Raw genomic sequence first — 17,970 nt, forward strand, 5'->3', positions numbered from 1 at the left:
TGCGCCGCAGCCACCCGTTGGGCCGGGCGATATCCGATGTGTGGTGGGCGGTAGGAGCGAGACGCGCGAGTATCCCGAGTCCCGACGCTGCGCGTCACTGTTTCTGCTGTTGGGGTTCTTGTCCGCGTGCTACCGGAGCCTGTGGGTCACAGCGAGGGGCTCATCTTTTTTTGTCATTTTGATCGGGACGACGGCCGTTTTTGTGTGTCCTGAGTGATCCGTGTTTTTGGGGCCATCCGTCGGCAGATATGTTCGATCGAGTGATCAGTATTTGTGCATGGTGAGGATGGACTGACTGGTTTGTGTGATTGTTCGTCACCCTACGTTCTTGGCTTCTCGCATTCGTGGTCGTTCGGGACGGTGTTGTCTGCATCTTTTATCCGTGGCACCTCTTGTTCGCTTTGATGTCGTTTTAGCATTTCCATTTCCATTTTCTTTTATTTAATTTTGCGGTTTATTATCAATCATCGCACAATAATATTATTTGCATAATATGGTTCCTTGGCTCCTTGCCAAAAGAAAACAAAAGAGAATAGACAACAGCATAGGTATTTCGTCTATTACAACATGCCCACTTGGAGCATGGGATAGCTGAAAAACTGCAAAATGGTATGTTGTGCAAAAGGCCGGGCTTGGGCCTTGTTTGATGTCCGTCTGCTTCAGCAGCCTGTACAATAGCCTTCCCGGACGGGCCCGAACCCAAACCCAAGCTGGGCTCAAGCTAGCTCAACCGACCCAAAACGCACCCACCAAACAAAAATTAAACGCCGACACCCCCTTTGCCGGCGCCGCCACTACCCCCCGCCGCCGGCTGGTACACGTCTCCTCCGTTCCACGCTCCTCGCCGCCGGCTCCGCCTCGTGCCACGCCGCCGCTTGCCACCATGCTGCAGAGCAAGTCCTTCGTGAAGAAGACGAAGCAAGGTCGCATCCAAAAGGTCAGTACTCGGCAACACCACCACCTCAAGAGGCCGCCCCAAACCCTACCTGACGCCGTCGCTCTCTCTCCGCAGGTCGTCAGGGAGCACTACCTCCGTGACGACATATACTGCGGCTTCGTCCCCTGCTCCGCCTGCGACACCGCCGCCGAGCGCAAACTCGACGCCGCGGCGGCCGCCATCCTCGTCGTCGACACCAACGTCGTGCTCCACCAGGTAACCAAAGCGTTACTCAGTCTCCTGCTTAGCCTCCTTGTCGGATATAAGGTTGAGGGCGTGGAGGAATGATGAGTTGAGATGTTGCGTCAGATCGATTTGCTGGAGAATCCGGCGATTGAGGATGTCGTCCTTCTGTCGGTGGTCCTGGACGAAGTGAAGAATAAGAACCTTGCCGTTTTCAACAGGATCAAGGCACTATGCACCAACAAAGCACGGAGGTTTTACGTTTTCGCCAACGAGCAGCACAGGTGGGCCCATGTTCTACTATGGTGTTCTCATCGGTAATTTTTATTTAGCTTGCTATGCTCTCTTGCTAGATTATGAACCAATAGTTGCCAGGTTCAAATTCGTAGTCAATAGAATATTGCTCATAGAGCTGCTGCCTGCTGGCGTAGTTGTATAAATATATTTGAGTTGCTAGCGTTGGATAAATCGAGGAAAACTCAAGGGTTAAGCTAAGATTACTCGTGCGTGCCATCTGATACTGTGGCCACATTTTGTTAGAGTTAGTGTTGAGAAATTTCTTAAATTAGTTGAAATTGATGCTATCTTTAAAAGACTTTCTTCAAGACTTCAAATGATGTTTGCTTCAAGCCACATACTCCTTTAACCTGCAGCATAAGTTTTGACCCCCATTTTTCACAGTTTGAGCATGATTGTATTCACGAAATGTCTTTATGCAAGCACCATGACTGCATAATTACTTATTAGTTTCCTGGAAAGAATTACATTGCTATCTTTAAATACAGCTTTCATAATGCAAAGTTGTCAATGTGTGTCTCAGTTTCTTACAAGTGTAGGCTCTTCCTTACACTGCCTCTTTCGAAGTGAAATAGAAGTGGATGAACTGCATGATAAAAGGGCAATAATGCTTATCTTTCTACAGAACTAGGTCAAGCACAGTGATGTATGTTGGCAGTAAAAACAGCAACTATCGATTTATATTCTCAATATTTTATAGGATCTAATTGCCTATCAATGGGACACAATTTTGAAATCTAAATGCACACATTACAGCTTCTATTTGTGTACCCCTGTTAATCTTGTAACCTATTTATACCAAAACTTGCATCTTGGCAGCAACCTTCTCTTTCCCCTGCCATATAAGTTTCTCATTTACTCGAAAAAACAGGGATACTTATGTCAAAGACATGGTTGGGGAGAGCTCTAATGATCGTAATGACAGAGGTATGGTTTTGTTAACTTGGTTATGTGATTCCACATATTCATTTCCTATCATATATATAGGACACTGGTATGTATTTTCAGACACTGATTATTTTCCAATCCAGCAATTCGTGTTGCCGCTCGTTGGTACCAAAGCCATCTTGGTGGGAGTGTGAAGGTTCTGCTGATTACAAATGATAGAGATAACAAAAGGAAAGCTATTGAAGAAGGCCTTAATGCTGAGACAGGTGGATAGCACGCTGCAATGAATTTGTAGCTTAATCTTTTTAAGTACTGAAGAAATGATTTTATATAGCCACAACCTCAATAAAATATTTCTTGTTCCAGTTGAGTCATATGTAAGGTCGCTTGCGCAGCCTGGTTTGCTTGATTTGGTGGTGGTTTCAACTAGTGGAGATGTTACCATGGAAGATGTAGAAGATCATAGACCATCCAAGAAGAAAGTAATCTACAGTGAGGTATGCTAACTGTACACGAGTGCTTTGTTGATTTCATTTATGCTGTAGCGTGTAACGTATCCCTCTGTTTGCTTGTTATTATCTCAGCACAAACCAATGTCAGAAATTACATCTGGTCTGCGGTGTGGAATCTACCATCAAGGGAAGCTTCGAGTTAATCGTTACAATCCATTTGAAGCTTATGTTGGAAGTGAGAGCATTGGTGATGAGATTGTTATCCGCGGACGCTCAAATATGAACAGGGCTTTTGATGGTGATATAGTTGCTGTTGAGCTCTTGCCACAAGATCAATGGCATGAGTCAAAGTCATTTATAGCAGATGATGATGGTATTTTCTCAGTGCTGAAAGAACAAGATGAAACACATCTCATTTTATTTTCTTATTTGGTGAATCTTGCTGTTTTTTTTTTTCATTTCAGAAGAAGAAGAAGAAGATGTCCATCTAGTACCTAATAGTGCTGATGATGCTCCTCGGAACACCAGTTCCACACAATCAACAGTTGGATCATCAGCTCCTTCTGTCTCTAGTCGTCCACTTGGACGTGTTGTTGGTATAATTAAGAGAAATTGGAATTCGTAAGTTTCTATATGTCCTGAATGAGATGTCTAACTGTGATATATACTTCTGATCTCGAGATAACATGATACGGTGCTGGTGTTCTGCAGGTACTGTGGATCCTTGCAGCCAATGCCCATGCCTGCTGGTAGTGGGGGCGTTGCTCATGCTTTATTTGTTTCAAAAGATCGAAGAATTCCTAAAATCCGAATTCAAACCAGACAGCTTGAGAATCTTTTGAACAAAAGAATTGTTGTTGCGGTTGATTCATGGGATGTTTTGTCTCGCTATCCATCAGGTCACTACGTACGAACGATTGGAGATATTGGTGACAAAGAAACTGAAACAGAGGCAAGGATACTTAAATTTATGGTTGCATCAAGTGCAGTTGCAACTTACCTTACAAAATTTGCATGCAAAAGCATACTCTTGATGGTGACATGCTAAGCGATGTTTATGCATGAAGCAGGTTGTCTTAATAGAGAACGATATCAACACCAGGCCTTTCTCTACACAAGTCCTTGCTTGTTTGCCACCATTACCATGGACATTATCACCAGACGATTTGGCCAATCCTAATAGACAAGACTTGCGTCATGTGAGAGTCTTTAGTGTGGATCCACCAGGTGATTTAATCAGGATACCTGCAATCTATTTCTATTTTATGTAGCTGAGTCAAGCCCTTATGCTTCAACTGCTGTGTAGGTTGTCGAGATATTGATGACGCACTACATTGCACATTACTTCCAAATGGAAATTTTGAAGTTGGAGTCCGTATCCTTTATCAATTTCTGCTATAAATTCTTCTATCTAGTTCATATGTAGGAGTGAATTTATCATGTGTTTTCTTCCTTGGTGATCTTTCAGTTAATATACCTATTTAACTTTATTTTAGTTGGTGGTGGTTTGTTTTTGCAAATTGTGACTAAGCCCTACCATTATACTTGGCTTGGAGTGTATTTATCGAATTGCTTGTTTAGTAATAAGTGGAATTGGTTGATAAGCAAAAAAAAAAGGGAAACAATTTTATTGTCCTAAACATGCAGCAAATGCTGCACGAGGTTGTGTCATGTTGGAAAATTAGTGTTATGCAGGAGGTTTTAAGTTAATTTAGTATGGTGTCTGCTTGGTGTAGATTCAATTTGGAATTTAGAAATCCTTTTTCTTGATAACTTTCATCTTCTACCTGTTAGATAAAATCCTTTTGCTTCATCTGATTGGGTACCACCTGTTTTGAATTGGAATTGCCCATCTTCCATGACAAAAATCCATAATGACATAAAATTGAATTAAATTTACATATTGAAAGTGGATTCAAACAGGCTATTGCACAATATGTCATCATCTACGTTGTACCCGTGGTGCTTGAATTTGTTATCTAGACCAATTTACTTCTGGCCTCAGATCACAATCTTTGTCTCAATAAGCAATTGGTCATGTTCATTTATTCTGTGGTCTGTCCTACTGATCCACATAATGCATTTCTTGACATAGGCTGACCAGATATTGCTGATGTCACTAATTTTGTTCACCCTGGTACCCCTCTTGATGAGGAAGCTGCGCAAAGGGGCACTTCTGTTTATCTTGTTGGGCAGCGGATTGATATGCTTCCAAAGCCCCTGACTGAAGGTGTGGATTCTCCTTGTTGCATACTGAATTAACTAAACATGAAATATTGCTATTTTAAGTGAAGAAAAAACTGACAATTTGTAGTACCTGAATTGGCTAATGTTTTCTTTTATTTTGATTTCCAGATGTTTGTTCACTTCGTGCTGATGTTGAAAGGCTGGCATTCTCTGTCATTTGGGTAAGTCTAGTTCATGTCATTTTGTTGTTTTGATTCCCACTTGTTACATGCGCATTGCATAGGATATTTCAATTGGTATTACCTTTTCTACTCTTATCTATAACATGTCTATCATGTGGAACATATGTCCACAGTGCCCTCCTCCGAGCCCTATGAACTCAGGTGGTACGTATTATCTTAGAATCCACTGCATGATTTTGCAAATGTTTTTCATGTTTTCCCCTATGGTTTCAGGTTTCACATATTGCTAATTTGTGCACCTTACATTTATTTGGGCTAACTTTGGTGCCTTTACATTTTATGATGCAATATTACTAATTCTGCTTGCTGCCCCTTTCTGAATTATGATTTATAAGTAGAATCACCTTTTAGGGCTTCCCTCATAGTATCATTCTGCTATATGAGGAGAGTACTTTCATCTTTCCTCTGGCATTTAAAGAAGTGTACTGATACTTACATATTGGTGTATTGGTATTTGGAACATTATGTTTACAGGAAATGACTCCTGATGCTGATATCATATCCACGAGATATACAAAGAGTGTTATCAAATCTTGTGCTGCAATGTCTTATGTGGAAGCCCAGGCAAGAATGGATGACAGGTACCTTCTACATTGCAAATTCTCAGAACATTACTGTACATGAAAGTCAAACTCTTAAGTTGATCTAATAAGTCAAACAACATCAGTGTAATTTATTGCTTTCCTTTCATTTATTTTTCAGCCGTTTAGTTGATCCACTAACCGTAGACTTGCGGAACTTAAATTCATTGGCAAAGGTCAGCTATTGTGTTTACTCTTATCATACTTTCTGTTACCATCTAGTAAATTTTTGTTTCATTGCTTTATGTAGATCATGCGACAACGACGTTGCGAAAGAGGGGCTCTGACTCTTGCTTCTGCAGAAGTAAAATTTGAGATCGATAGTGAAACTCATGATCCTCTTGACATAGGTATGAAGTTCTGTAAAGCTTATTGGTATTATATTTCAGAATTTGCACCCATAATGTACTTAGTTACATCAAATCCGTAGGAATTTATCAAATCCGTGAGGCAAATCAAATGATTGAAGAGTTTATGTTGGCGGCAAATATTTCTGTTGCTGAGAAGATTTTGAAGCACTTTCCCTTATGTTCTTTGCTAAGGTACACATTTGTCCGATTTTTATCATCACATCCAGACCATGTTAAAATTGCGCACATCCAATTTTCAAAAAAAGAAGAATTGCGCACATCCAAAGATACCTTAACTTTTTTGAAAAGCCATTGGAAATATCCACCCCACTGTGTCCATAGAAACGAGCAGATTTGGTGAAAGTCTGCCATTTATCACATTCTTATTTGTGACTCATTTATCTGCTTGCTGATTTTACTGCTAATCTGTTCTTTTTAATAAATAACTCTTCCAATTCTGAGCAACTTTACCAGTTTTACTTACTGACCTTTTATAAGCCTGCAAATTTTCTTTCTGTTGGTAACAGGCGTCATCCTAGCCCAACAAAGGAGATGCTTGAGCCATTACTCCGTACCGCCTCTTCTGTTGGCCTAAATCTGGATGTGTCATCCTCAAAGGCATTAGCTGAATCACTTGACAATGCAAAGGTGAAACTGAGATTATTTTAGTCTCTGGATGCTTCACTCTAGATGATAACAGACTATATGTTAACCTTTTATTACGGCATGACATGCAGAGAGATGACCCATACTTCAATAAGCTTATTAGAATTCTGGCGACTAGATGCATGACACAGGTAAGATAACTGAACTGAAGTCCCTATTCTAATTTACTGATTCCAAAGAATCCATATAACTCCCCTGTTGCAACACACAGGCTGTTTATTTTTGCAGCGGAGATTTGACCTTTTCTGAGTATTACCATTACGGGCTTGCAGCTTCTCTTTACACTCATTTCACTTCTCCTATTCGCAGATACGCAGGTTTGTTTTCCATCCATAGATGCTCTGATGCATGAAAATAACATTAGATTTGATAGGTTGATTGTTATCGGAAACCAGCCATTCAAGACATGTCAGCTAACCACTTATATTGCTAATTCCTTTTGATTGAACGTTGCTGCCCCCCTGCATATTAGCTGAAGCTCCACCAAAGCTCCGCCACTGTTGATAGCATGAATAGCTTGCTGTTGAATCTGCTTTTGTCTTAGTATAAGATGCGCCCTGGGACTGAATCAGACTAATCTATCTTCTGCATGAGTGTATGACATGGACAATTTTGTAGCCTCGTGTGGAGTGCGGAGTGCCATCACACAGCTGTGGTCTAGCACTTCTTCACATGAAACCTATGATACTTGATAGCATAGTTGATCATGTAGTTTTTGGTTATAGCCTGTAGAAGTGGTGCAAGACATCAAATTTATACCCTTTTGTTGCAGATGTTGTTGTTCATAGGTTGCTAGCTGCGGCTCTAGAAATTGCAAAGCTCCCACCAATCTTTCAAGATGGTCCTCAACTTACAGGCATCGCTGACAGTAAGGAATCAAATCCAATAGTTGAGCATTTATTTCTATTTGAATCCTGTTGTTTGGTACTGATACTGCTATCCTGCCAGACTTGAATTACAGACACCGAAATGCCCAGATGGCAAGCAGAGCATCAGTTGAACTCCACACCCTCATATATTTCAGGACAAGGTACAGAATCTGATTGTAAATTACATAGGTTTGTGGTAGGTTAGAAGTGGATTTTATGGTAGGTTAGAAGTGGATAATATGCGAAATTGTGATAAAGATAGGGGCAAAAAGTAATGACTTCAAGTCTGTTGAAGCCTTTAAGGAATGTGTACATAATTGTTTTCTGAGTTCTGACTGCTGAACGCTTCACTGTGCAGGCCAACTGATACTGAAGCTAGGATAGTAAAGATCAAGGCAAATGGTTTCATAGTCTTCGTCCCAAAGTATGGTTCTTTCTCCCTCTCTCTCGCTCGTATTTACCGGTGCTATTTATTCCAACCTTCACAGCAGTTGAACTCAATGTTACGCATTCATCGTTTTACTCCTTTTTTTAAAAAAAAATCAGGTTTGGCATAGAAGGGCCCATCTACCTTACTCCTAAAGGAGACAAGGGTGGCGACTGGGTTGTTGACGAGGTGCACCAGAGGGTAACCAAGCCCGGAACAAACATCAGTTATGCTGTCCTGCAGACTGTTAGGATTCATATGGAAGTTGTTGAGCCTCAGCCCCACCGCCCAAAGCTGCAACTCACCCTCATTTGAAATGTGCAGCTTAACTGTAACATTAGTATTCCCAGCCCTTACACCTCTTTGTTCTCCTGCCCATTCTTTAATTCAACATTGGCTATTTACGATTTGTAACAGTAGCATCATGGTCAGGGTCTTGCACTATCAAATCAGAATATGGATAGTTTTCCTCTGTATATGGGAACTTAGTTTATGAATGGTACTCGCAGCTGTGAATACATCGCTATATTTTGTTAATGTGAAAGAGCTGTTGTATGTTCACGTGAAAGAATTGTTATGTAACGATGCATTCACTTACATGGAAAGCAAACATTATTTTGCATGGCCAAATCATGCTGATGTTTACCATTACTCCAAAATTAAATTGGCGACGGTACATTTCCTGTTCCTAATTTGTCTCTGTCATCGTATCTGCATCAAGCTGGATTCAATACTGGTAGCTCACAGCACAAGCGACATGAACACCGTCGACCAAAGCGTGAGAGCCAAGGCAGCAACCAGGTGCGTCCACAGGAAGATGATAGAGCACTCCTCTTCCCCAACGTCAAACAGCTGAGCTATTGTGCCTGCGTCGGAGAAAGAAATGGTTGTTCACCTGAGAGGCGGCACATCTGCCCTCAGATACAGAGCATCTCTAATACTGATAACAGGAGCGGAATTTGCATTACCAATGCTCATGGCTGGAGGAACTGTGGACTGCAACAGGAGCACATAGCGGTACAGGGGAGATCTTGGTAGGAACCCAAGCTTGGTGGCTGCGGTGACGACGCCGATGCCGCAGGCAGGGAGGACGATGTAGCGTATGACAATGATCGATATCACCACAATAGGCTCGACCACCGTCTTGCCTATCCCTGATAGCCCAGCATTGCAAGCGTAAACTTGGAAGGCATATGGATGTCACATGTCATTTTGGGCTTATGGCAGCGAGCAGTACCTTTTGTTAGGTTTCCACCGAGGATCAGCACGGTGCATGGAATTGTAGCATCTCTGTGGGAAAGTTTCAATGGCATCCAAAATAAGCACGCGTTTTCTCCTTTGATGCCAACAGTTTTTCATCAAGAACATTGGTAAAGTAAGTGATGCTGACGGCTGAACCTACCCTAGTAATGTGGTTGAATCTTGGATTACCCGAAGAGGGTAACCTTCTTCCGTAACAAGTGACTTCATCTTGTCTATTGTGCCAACAGTGAACCCCACGAGCTACCACAATTGTGTTACCCAATGATATCAGTTATTTTTGAATTACAATGTTCATTTCTGCACTAGCATGATAGTGGAACAAGTCATACCGCAGCTATACTTGGTGGTGACCACAGTTCTATCAGTACTTCTACCAATAAATCCTTTGCCGCTCTCAAGTAGCGACTCAAGAAGCTAGCTCTAGCATCATTTGGAGGCAACGGGGAAATAATCTGGACCAAATTGAAAAAATAATTAGAGTTTGTACATCACTTATGTCCATAGAGCAATGAAATATTTCACTTACGGAGTTGCCAACATCGTCTGAAAAAATTTCAGAAGTCGGTGGAACAAAAGCCACATAATCATCAGTTGCACCTTGACCCAAATGTTCTTTGCTCGTGTCAGTCCGAGCGTGATGATTCTTGCATTTTGCCCTGTACAGTTTAGCGGATCTCTTCATGACACTGTAGCTGTGCGTCCATATGTAGAAATTTCCGAGCTGCATGAGGAACAGCTAACATTCTGAATCCAAGCTAACCGTTCCAGCCTTCCATGCATGGAGGTGATGAAGAAACCATGACCTTACCGCCATTGATAACGAGACATAGGAGAGACCAAGAGAGTTGCAGGTATTGGCGTCCCCAAAGGGATTGTCCTCCTCGTTGCAAATTGCTGGAACAATCATCAAAGGGATAGTGCCCCAGTTACCTGAAATTGATCAGGCAAGCACGTAAAACCTGACAAGGAAAATTCTAGAAATCCTTTTGTTTATCTGTGTCTGCTATATATCTTGCCTGATGAGCAACAAGCAATGACGAGTCCCTGAAGATGTTCTCCAGGTCTGAAGGCTTTGACAGACACCCATCCTAGAACTGCTCCAATCAGAAATATGATGCCCATGTTCACTGGCATGAACCACCTTAACCCATCAAGTTCAGCAACGACCAATCAAAGCCCCAAACTATTCATCGAACTGCTGAGTAAAGGTAGTGGAAGTGGATTCTAACCAAGAGATGATGTCCTTGAGCGTGACAGTGCTCGCCAAGCTAGAGAAGACGAGCGATGGAACGAAGACAATATAAACAATCTGCAGATAACATTCAGTTCGGTGTATCGTCCAACTAAGGTACGGCGTGCTCGTTTGGCGTTACCTTATTGATGCTCCTTCGAGCATCAGATGTGAGAACGTTGAAACGATTGGATGCGAGAAGAGCTCCAAGCAATCCTACGAGGAGGACCTGCAGAACCGGCAGCCATGCCACGATGAGCAGAGACCAGAACCTCATCTTGGAAGCCTCAGATTTTGCCTGCCAGAAACATGCAGCAAACATTCAGAACGCATAGCCTTTTCATAGCCTCCCTGAAAGAAACGCAGTATGACACTAGAAGTGAAAAAAGTGGCGACGATCAGAAAGGAAATTTACCTGCCAGTGTTTGTGCTGTTCCAGTGATATTTGCAGGAAGAAATGAAATGAGTCAACGATCCGAATGCCTGCAACTTCAGGATCAGGAGAGAGCTGAAAGAAGACAAAATCTGCTGTTGCTGCGCCGCCGCTTAGTAGTGGGCTAGTGGCTGTAGCCACAGAAGAAACGGCGGGCGTTGCTCAACAGCCATGACGCGTGAGGTCCCACGTGTCAAACTCAGCAAATGCGGAGTGTGCGTGCCGAGAATTGACAAGGCCTTCGCATGTCAAATTTTGTACAATTCCTTTTTATTGGCTCCATGCTTGCGCATGGGCCTATGAGCCCATTACGGCCTTTTTAACTTTAACAGCCCGTGTATCCCAGCCCAGTTACATACAAACGCAGCCCGTGCCGACGGACTTCGCCATCGGCCATCGCATAGAGCAAAGTAGAGCTGTTCCGTTTTTTTTAAAAAAATGACTCCCAAGTGTTGGAAGTTTGGAAGAACATATGTGAATTCGAAAATGAGATCATGCGAGATCCAGTGCAACATTTGAATCTAGGAACACTTCGATTTTTTTCTGTGCAGATCAAGACTGTTCTTCACCCCTTGAAAGAACGGACTGTTGGAATATGTGAGCTTTTGGTCCAATATTTACAATTAAAGAATTAAAAATCCACCATTACATGCTAGGGATTATTATGTAATTCCGTAACGAAAGAGAGAGAATCTCAACTATGAAGTGTTGTGGTGTGGGGCGGATGTTTTGAACCAAGCAATGAACATTACGACTACGATTCATTCACAACGATTCATTCCTGTGATTGATTCTGCGCGAGTTAATTACTATTACTCTGTTTGATGGCGTTGATGGTGTCCAAGTGCATCCTTTTGTCCCCAGACTCTCATGTATATCATCCGGTATCTTCTTCTCTTTCAAACGCGCGAAAATATCTCTCTTCCTCCCTCTACTGCTTTCCTGCATTCCCCATCGCCGGTGCTGCGCGCACATCTCCAGCTAGAGCAATTACCTCCGGAACCATTGTCCGCTGAAAGTCCCGCACGGGATAGCGGAGCAATCAGATTTTTGGAGAGCGTCTTTACGCGACTGCTCGCCTAGAACCGTGACGTCTTCACCGGCGTACTGTTCACCATCAGACCCTGCGCACCGACTCTCGACTTTGTTCGTCGACTGCGCCGTCCGTACTTCAACAACTCGTACGACTACTTCCTCGACAATATGATCACTCGATGCATCGATTGACTACTTTCTGTGGTTCAATCGACTACTTTCTAGTGTAGGGTCGACTACTTCAAACAACTCGTACGACTAGTTTAACAACTCCTCGATCGACTATTTCAAACAACTCGTACAACTACTTCAATAATTGTGTGACTACTTCCTCAACTCTACGATCACTCGGCTCTTTGATCGACTACTTCAAACAACTAGAAATCTACACTGCATCGAGTTCGTTCGATTACTTCAAACAGGTCAGTCGAGCATGTATGGTCCAGCTGGTAACGGTGCATCTGGTGCCTGTGGCAATGAACCCACCTCGGGGTATAGTGTGATACTCCTTTATCTTGATTAAATTCATGTTAAATTTAAACAAGTGCACATATCTTATTTCACTTATCATAGTCATGAAATTATTAATAAATTGTACGTGTAATTTTAGAATTAAAATGTGCCCGAAAATAACTATTTATCTAGCACAGACACTGTCAACACCGATTGTCCTTTGTATGCTCAAGGTGATGATGTCTCCCGTTAGTATTCTGAAGCGGCTGATTCAGGTGAATAACGCTATCACAAACAATTTGCACTTGGTGAGTATAGCAAGAATTGTTGTTTGGATGCTCAAATCTGACATTTTTTGGCCACTAAAGCATGGAAGCTCTGAATCTGAAGTGGACTGGCAAAAATAACAGGTATGAAGTTGGTGAGACTTGCTCCGGATAGATGGTAAAGCCAACTTTTCAGGAGCGACGGGGATCAAATGAAAACAACAAGAGTAACTAAAGTGCGAAGATATAATATCTGGGCAAAACTGAAAACGCGGATGATCACTCTACTTGCTGAAAATTTCAGATGATCGGTGTCGCTGAACTTGCATCAGATAGATCGAATCAGCAAAGCACTCTGAATTCTCTAGTATCTGTGCCGCGTCCCGTTTTTCCTAGTTCATCATCTCACTGTCATCGAATCGAAGTCTTTCTCGCACCGTTTTTTCCTGCCTTGATCTCCATAGGATTGGGGCAGAGGAACTGAAAGGCCAGCCCTCTGGACTCTCTGCGTCACCAGCATATCTGAGTGGCTGAGTACCTGACCTACCGATCCTGCAACAAACCAAGAACACAACCCACCATTGACGTCGGGGACATCACCGGCCAAGCCAGAACCAGGAGCGAGTGGCCTTGGCATTGGGGGGCGGGGGTTCAGCTCCGCCGCGAGTTCTCACGGCCTATACCCACGCGACCGGAATCTTCGACGGGGACGGGGACCGGTCGTCGAGCCTCGAGCGCGCGACGTCCTGGGCGGCGGCGGACAGGAACGTGAGGCCGTCGCCTGGGGAGGAGAAAAGGGGAGTGTATTGCAAAAATCCGGATCAATAGTTTACACATACACCCCTATTTTGGATCGCGGCTACTAATCGCGATCCAATTTAGGGGTATATTGCAAAACCCTGGATCGATATTTTACACATACACCTCTATGGTGGATCGCGACTATTAATCGCGATCCGATCTAGGGGTATATTGCAAAATGTCCCTCTAAAATTTACAAATGAGTCATGTTCCCTCCTCCCGGCGATCCGCCGGCGACGGCGGCCTCCGTCCAGCGCAAGCGCAAGATCCAACCCATCTGCCTCCATGCCGGGCAGTCTCCGGGGGAGGAGAAAGGGGAGCCGCGCCCAGCACCGAGGCCGAAGCAGGGTGCCCGCCCGCAAAGGCGCTGTCGCGGCTGCCGTACCGCGTGGCGGTGAATCCCGTGGGCGCGGCTGCGGCTGCGGAGGGGAGCGCGTGGCGGCGAATACCGTGGAGGAGTGGATGTGGCGGAGGGGAGCGTGGCGGGGAGTGACAGCACGTTGCCCGAAACGCGCTATCGTCATCGTTCCTGGAGAGCGCCGGGTCGCAGTGGAGCAGAGGCGGGAAGTGCCTGCTCGTGCCGTATGGCTCCAACTTCAAGGCGATGGGGATCCCTGGCCCAGCCGTGACGAGCGCGAGCACGAGCAAGGACGAAAGGCCGGAGAGCTTCGGCGACGCCGCGACGGGAACGGCGGCGGCTGCAAGCACTGGAAAAGGTTGGCTGCAGCAGGGGCTGCCTCTCGCCGCCGCCCACCCGCCTGACATCATCGGCGCCACCACGCCCTCCTGCCCTCCACCTCGAGCTCCCCAAGCCCAAGGCGAACGACGTTCTGCTGCAACAGCTCTCGCGGCACTCGCTCGTCAGCTTTCTAGGCTTCGACCATGAAGTATCTGAACTCTGAACTCGAACATCAGCATAGGACTCTGAACTCCGAAGTATCTGTGAAGCATCCCATTAAATTGTTCAGTCTTCATCTTCTCACCGTTAGTCTGTCATGGAAAGGAATCCTCCCCAACATACCTTTATTTCGTTGCCTTTTGATCCGCACAAGATTGGAACAGACGAACTGAACATCATCTCAACTCAGCATGAGCAATTCAGCAGCATATCTACTTCTACCTTACGAGTCCTGCAGCGCTACCACCTCCATTTCTGAAAGAGGCGAGGCAAGGCACGGAGACTTGAACTGGCTCTCTACGCCTCGGCGGCGTTCATCCGCGTCAGCCTGCATGCCTGTCTGGCCGAACTCGAACACAGTCGATCCTCCTCATTCGCCGGCCAGGATACAGGCGGAGGTGGCTGACCTTGGCGTTCGGGGCCGCGGCCTCCACTCAACCGCGAGCTCTCACGGTCAAGGCTGCTACCTCTGCATCACCGGACCACTGGAATTGCCGAGGGGAACAGCGAGCTGGAGAGCTCAAGGAAGAAGAAAACAGAAAAGCATCTCGGTTCGTTATTACTAGCCGCAATCTTGGCCGCACATCTCCCATTCGACGGCTGTTTAGAGAATCCAGGGTGGACCGTATTTCATTTGCCGTCCACCCGGACGGTATCTGGAATACCGTCCCCCCCGGGTTGGGATGCCACTCGCCAGCCGCCCCAACCGGGCACTCGGTAGACATTGTCGGCGCGACCACGCCTCCCTGGCCTCCACCTGGAGCTTCAAAGCCATGGGTGAACAATCCTCTGTAGGCTCGCTGGCTCTCGCTCGCCGGTTTGCTGGCTTGTTGCCCAACGACGCCGGCCCGACCGTGCCGCCGTGGACGCCGAGACGATCGGCGACATCAAGAAGAGACAAGTTTGGCCTTGGCGTCCATCGTCACCGCCGCGACCACGCCATTGCCGTCTGAAATTCGCTCCAAGAAGAAGGCTAGAGGCACACCAATCGGCATCGGCGAGCGCTCCTCGGGCATCTCTCGTCACCACCGGGCATGCTGATGCCGCCGCAAGCTGCCGCGCGCGGAGGCAGTCTCCGGCTCGCCATTACGAGCGAGCTCAGCTCTCCCCAGCACCCATTGTATACGAATTCCAAAGGAGGATTTTTACGGCGCGTAGTACGATCGTATACTTACTGTCTACTTTTTGTACGTAAATATCGGACGATCGAGATTTTTCTATACTCTGAAATAGTAAGGTAGTATATTTAGATAGTGTAAGAGTAATATGAGAAAAATTATTTTACTATAATGGTTCACTACTGATACAGCGGTGTAAAAATGTTGCAATATGTCAAAAATAGTTACAATAGATAAAATTGTAAAAAATATAAAAAATATCTTTAATATAACTACTAATATAACTATTAATAATAATCTTATCCATTCTAATTCTAATTCTAATGGATGATTGAATATTTTCTATACTACGTGCTAGCAAATAGTAGCCCGCCGCCGCCACCCCCAGGCAAAACGAAAGCGATGCCCAGCAGAAAAGGTGAAGTAGCAATAAGTAACCTGCCATTGACGTCACAAATATCTCGCACATTGAAACTCGTGCGTTCACACGCATGGAATCAGTCAGAGCCCGCCGGCGTGGTCCTAACCGCCGCTGCTTCGCAGCCACTCAGCATGCACGGTCAGCTGGCGACCACAGATTGTTCTGTCGCCGTAGCTGGCCAGGACGCTGTCGCATTTATTCAGACTATTCACAATGGGAGTTTCATAGGATGTTTCATAGCATTAATTAGCCTATCACATCAGCAATTTGGATGATATGGTACATCATTTAAGAAGTAAGAGTTTCATGGAGTTTCATGAGGATGAAACTATGTTAACCCATTTCCAAGAACTTGGAAACCGTGTGAAACCTCCATTGAGAGTGTTTTGTTTCATTTTCAAACAATTGAGTAAATCCTATTCGTTATTTATTTGCAGCATTTAAATAGTATGTTGGCATATGAAATAGTGAGATGAAACTCTCTATTGAGAGAGGGTGTTTCATCCTTCTACAAAGTTGATGTGGCATTCTTGGAAATATAGACATGAAACCCCCATTGTGATTAGCCTCAGGGAGTCACTTTTTTTACGGGAATTCAGGGAGTCACTTGACTCGCTCGCCCGATGATCCTTACGTCCTGGCTGCACAAGTGTGTACTTGGTCGTCGCAGCGGCAAACCCAGCCAAGTGGAGGACCTCTTCACGCACACACGTACGGGTCCGTTCAGCTACAACGCCCTGTCGCGCTTACTCATGAACGCACCGCACCATACCCATGGAATCGGTCGACGGCTCGCCGGCCGGCGGCGTGGTCGTCCTGTCCATGTCCGCTCGCTGCTTCACACGCACACAGTACCTGAGATGCATGGTGGCGGCGGCGGTGGCGAGCTCGCAGGGAGCAGGGACCAAGGGGAAGGGACGTCCATCATGATGCTTTTGCGGCTGTGTGTAGTTCTTACGAATCGCTGTGTCTCCCGCTCTCCCGTACTCCCAATCAGCTCGACATGCTTGAAATAAAGTAACTCCCAATATGCAGTATCTTCGTACTTGCATGAATGGGTTTTTTGCCCCAATGCAATTCGTGTGTCCGAAGTCTTCGTAATTGCAGGCAGCAGATTATATGTTCCTGCCCACATTTTGTGTACCTTCTCTATTAATTGCAGCACCTTTTATTACCTTTCATTATTGTAAAATTACCACTTTACATTTTTTAGAGCTTCCTCATTACTTTGCTTGGTGCATCTTTGTTTTTGGGGCTACCAAGCTAATTGGGGAAGTGCTGCTGCTGTAGAGACAATATGATCCACTGAATGGATCCATTGAGAAGATTAATAAGGCACTCTGAAATGGTAAGAATCTCTTATTGTTTAAATAAATGTGCTGCTTCCGACTTGGGTTGTTTCATATACTAAACACAGTAAAATGGTACATAAGAATAAAATATTTATGCCACCACTTTTTTTTGTCTCATATAGATTTGAATTAGAGGCTGCTAATTTTACCTTAGGTTCCAGTTCCATGTTAATCATAGCAAGCAACCCCTGTTAAAAAAATAAGATAGGAAACAATATAGCCTTTCTGAAAAAATCTCGCTGCAAAGATTTGCTGTTCATTTCTTCAATCTTCTGTGATATAGCATTACTCAAATATTAATTGCTTTCAATCTTAAAGGTCTTCTTGCATCATCATACATTCTGGGCCACCTTATCTGCATAAATGCATAGTTGCTTACAATATAGCCAAAAAAAAAATTAAAAGATCTATCCACCTCTACGGGTCCATACCCCAAAGTATATATGTCAAAATATGCATGCAATGCATTAACATCTACTTTTACCTTTGCTTCTACAGGGTACTAAATGTTGACCTGAGCTGGTACAAAATTTTCTTTTGCTCTACACAGCCCAAATGTTTCACAATTAATGAGCCCAGCCATAAATGTGAACATAGTTTAAAATTCCTCAATGTCAGAC

General features: G+C 44.5%; 2 protein-coding genes across 5 annotated transcripts; one reads left to right on the plus strand and one right to left on the minus strand.

Moving 5' to 3' along the window:
- The first annotated feature begins 727 nt into the window (after nt 1-727).
- LOC112875454 (exosome complex exonuclease RRP44 homolog A) lies at nt 728-8,647 on the plus strand. The gene is made up of 24 exons (XM_025939312.1): nt 728-937; nt 1,013-1,153; nt 1,247-1,404; nt 2,289-2,344; nt 2,449-2,571; nt 2,672-2,802; nt 2,890-3,130; nt 3,222-3,378; nt 3,469-3,709; nt 3,828-3,984; nt 4,064-4,132; nt 4,862-4,987; nt 5,113-5,165; nt 5,661-5,767; nt 5,889-5,943; nt 6,018-6,117; nt 6,198-6,309; nt 6,645-6,765; nt 6,855-6,914; nt 6,995-7,100; nt 7,556-7,651; nt 7,732-7,813; nt 8,011-8,076; nt 8,199-8,647. The coding sequence occupies exons 1-24, from the start codon at nt 884-886 to the stop codon at nt 8,392-8,394; spliced, it is 2,808 nt and encodes a 935-aa protein (XP_025795097.1). The 5' UTR covers nt 728-883; the 3' UTR covers nt 8,395-8,647.
- Nucleotides 8,592-11,095, minus strand: LOC112875456 (protein PIN-LIKES 7-like). 4 transcript variants are annotated; one of them, XM_025939315.1, is made up of 11 exons: nt 10,989-11,095; nt 10,716-10,871; nt 10,572-10,651; nt 10,359-10,483; nt 10,151-10,272; nt 9,869-10,063; nt 9,672-9,794; nt 9,482-9,582; nt 9,317-9,369; nt 9,048-9,233; nt 8,592-8,945 (listed from the first exon to the last, which is right to left on the minus strand). In XM_025939315.1, exons 2-11 carry the CDS (start codon nt 10,848-10,850, stop codon nt 8,821-8,823), a joined length of 1,245 nt encoding a protein of 414 aa, XP_025795100.1. In that variant the 5' UTR covers nt 10,851-10,871; nt 10,989-11,095; the 3' UTR covers nt 8,592-8,820. The 4 variants fall into 4 exon arrangements, with proteins under 4 accessions (XP_025795100.1, XP_025795102.1, XP_025795099.1 ...); XM_025939317.1 differs by lacking the exon at nt 10,989-11,095 and having other exon boundaries at nt 10,359-10,469; nt 10,716-10,947; XM_025939314.1 differs by lacking the exon at nt 10,989-11,095 and having other exon boundaries at nt 10,716-10,947.
- Nucleotides 11,096-17,970: the final 6,875 nt, after the last annotated feature.

This window comes from Panicum hallii, chromosome 9 (genome assembly GCF_002211085.1).
Source record: "Panicum hallii strain FIL2 chromosome 9, PHallii_v3.1, whole genome shotgun sequence".
Lineage (NCBI taxonomy): Eukaryota > Viridiplantae > Streptophyta > Magnoliopsida > Poales > Poaceae > Panicum > Panicum hallii.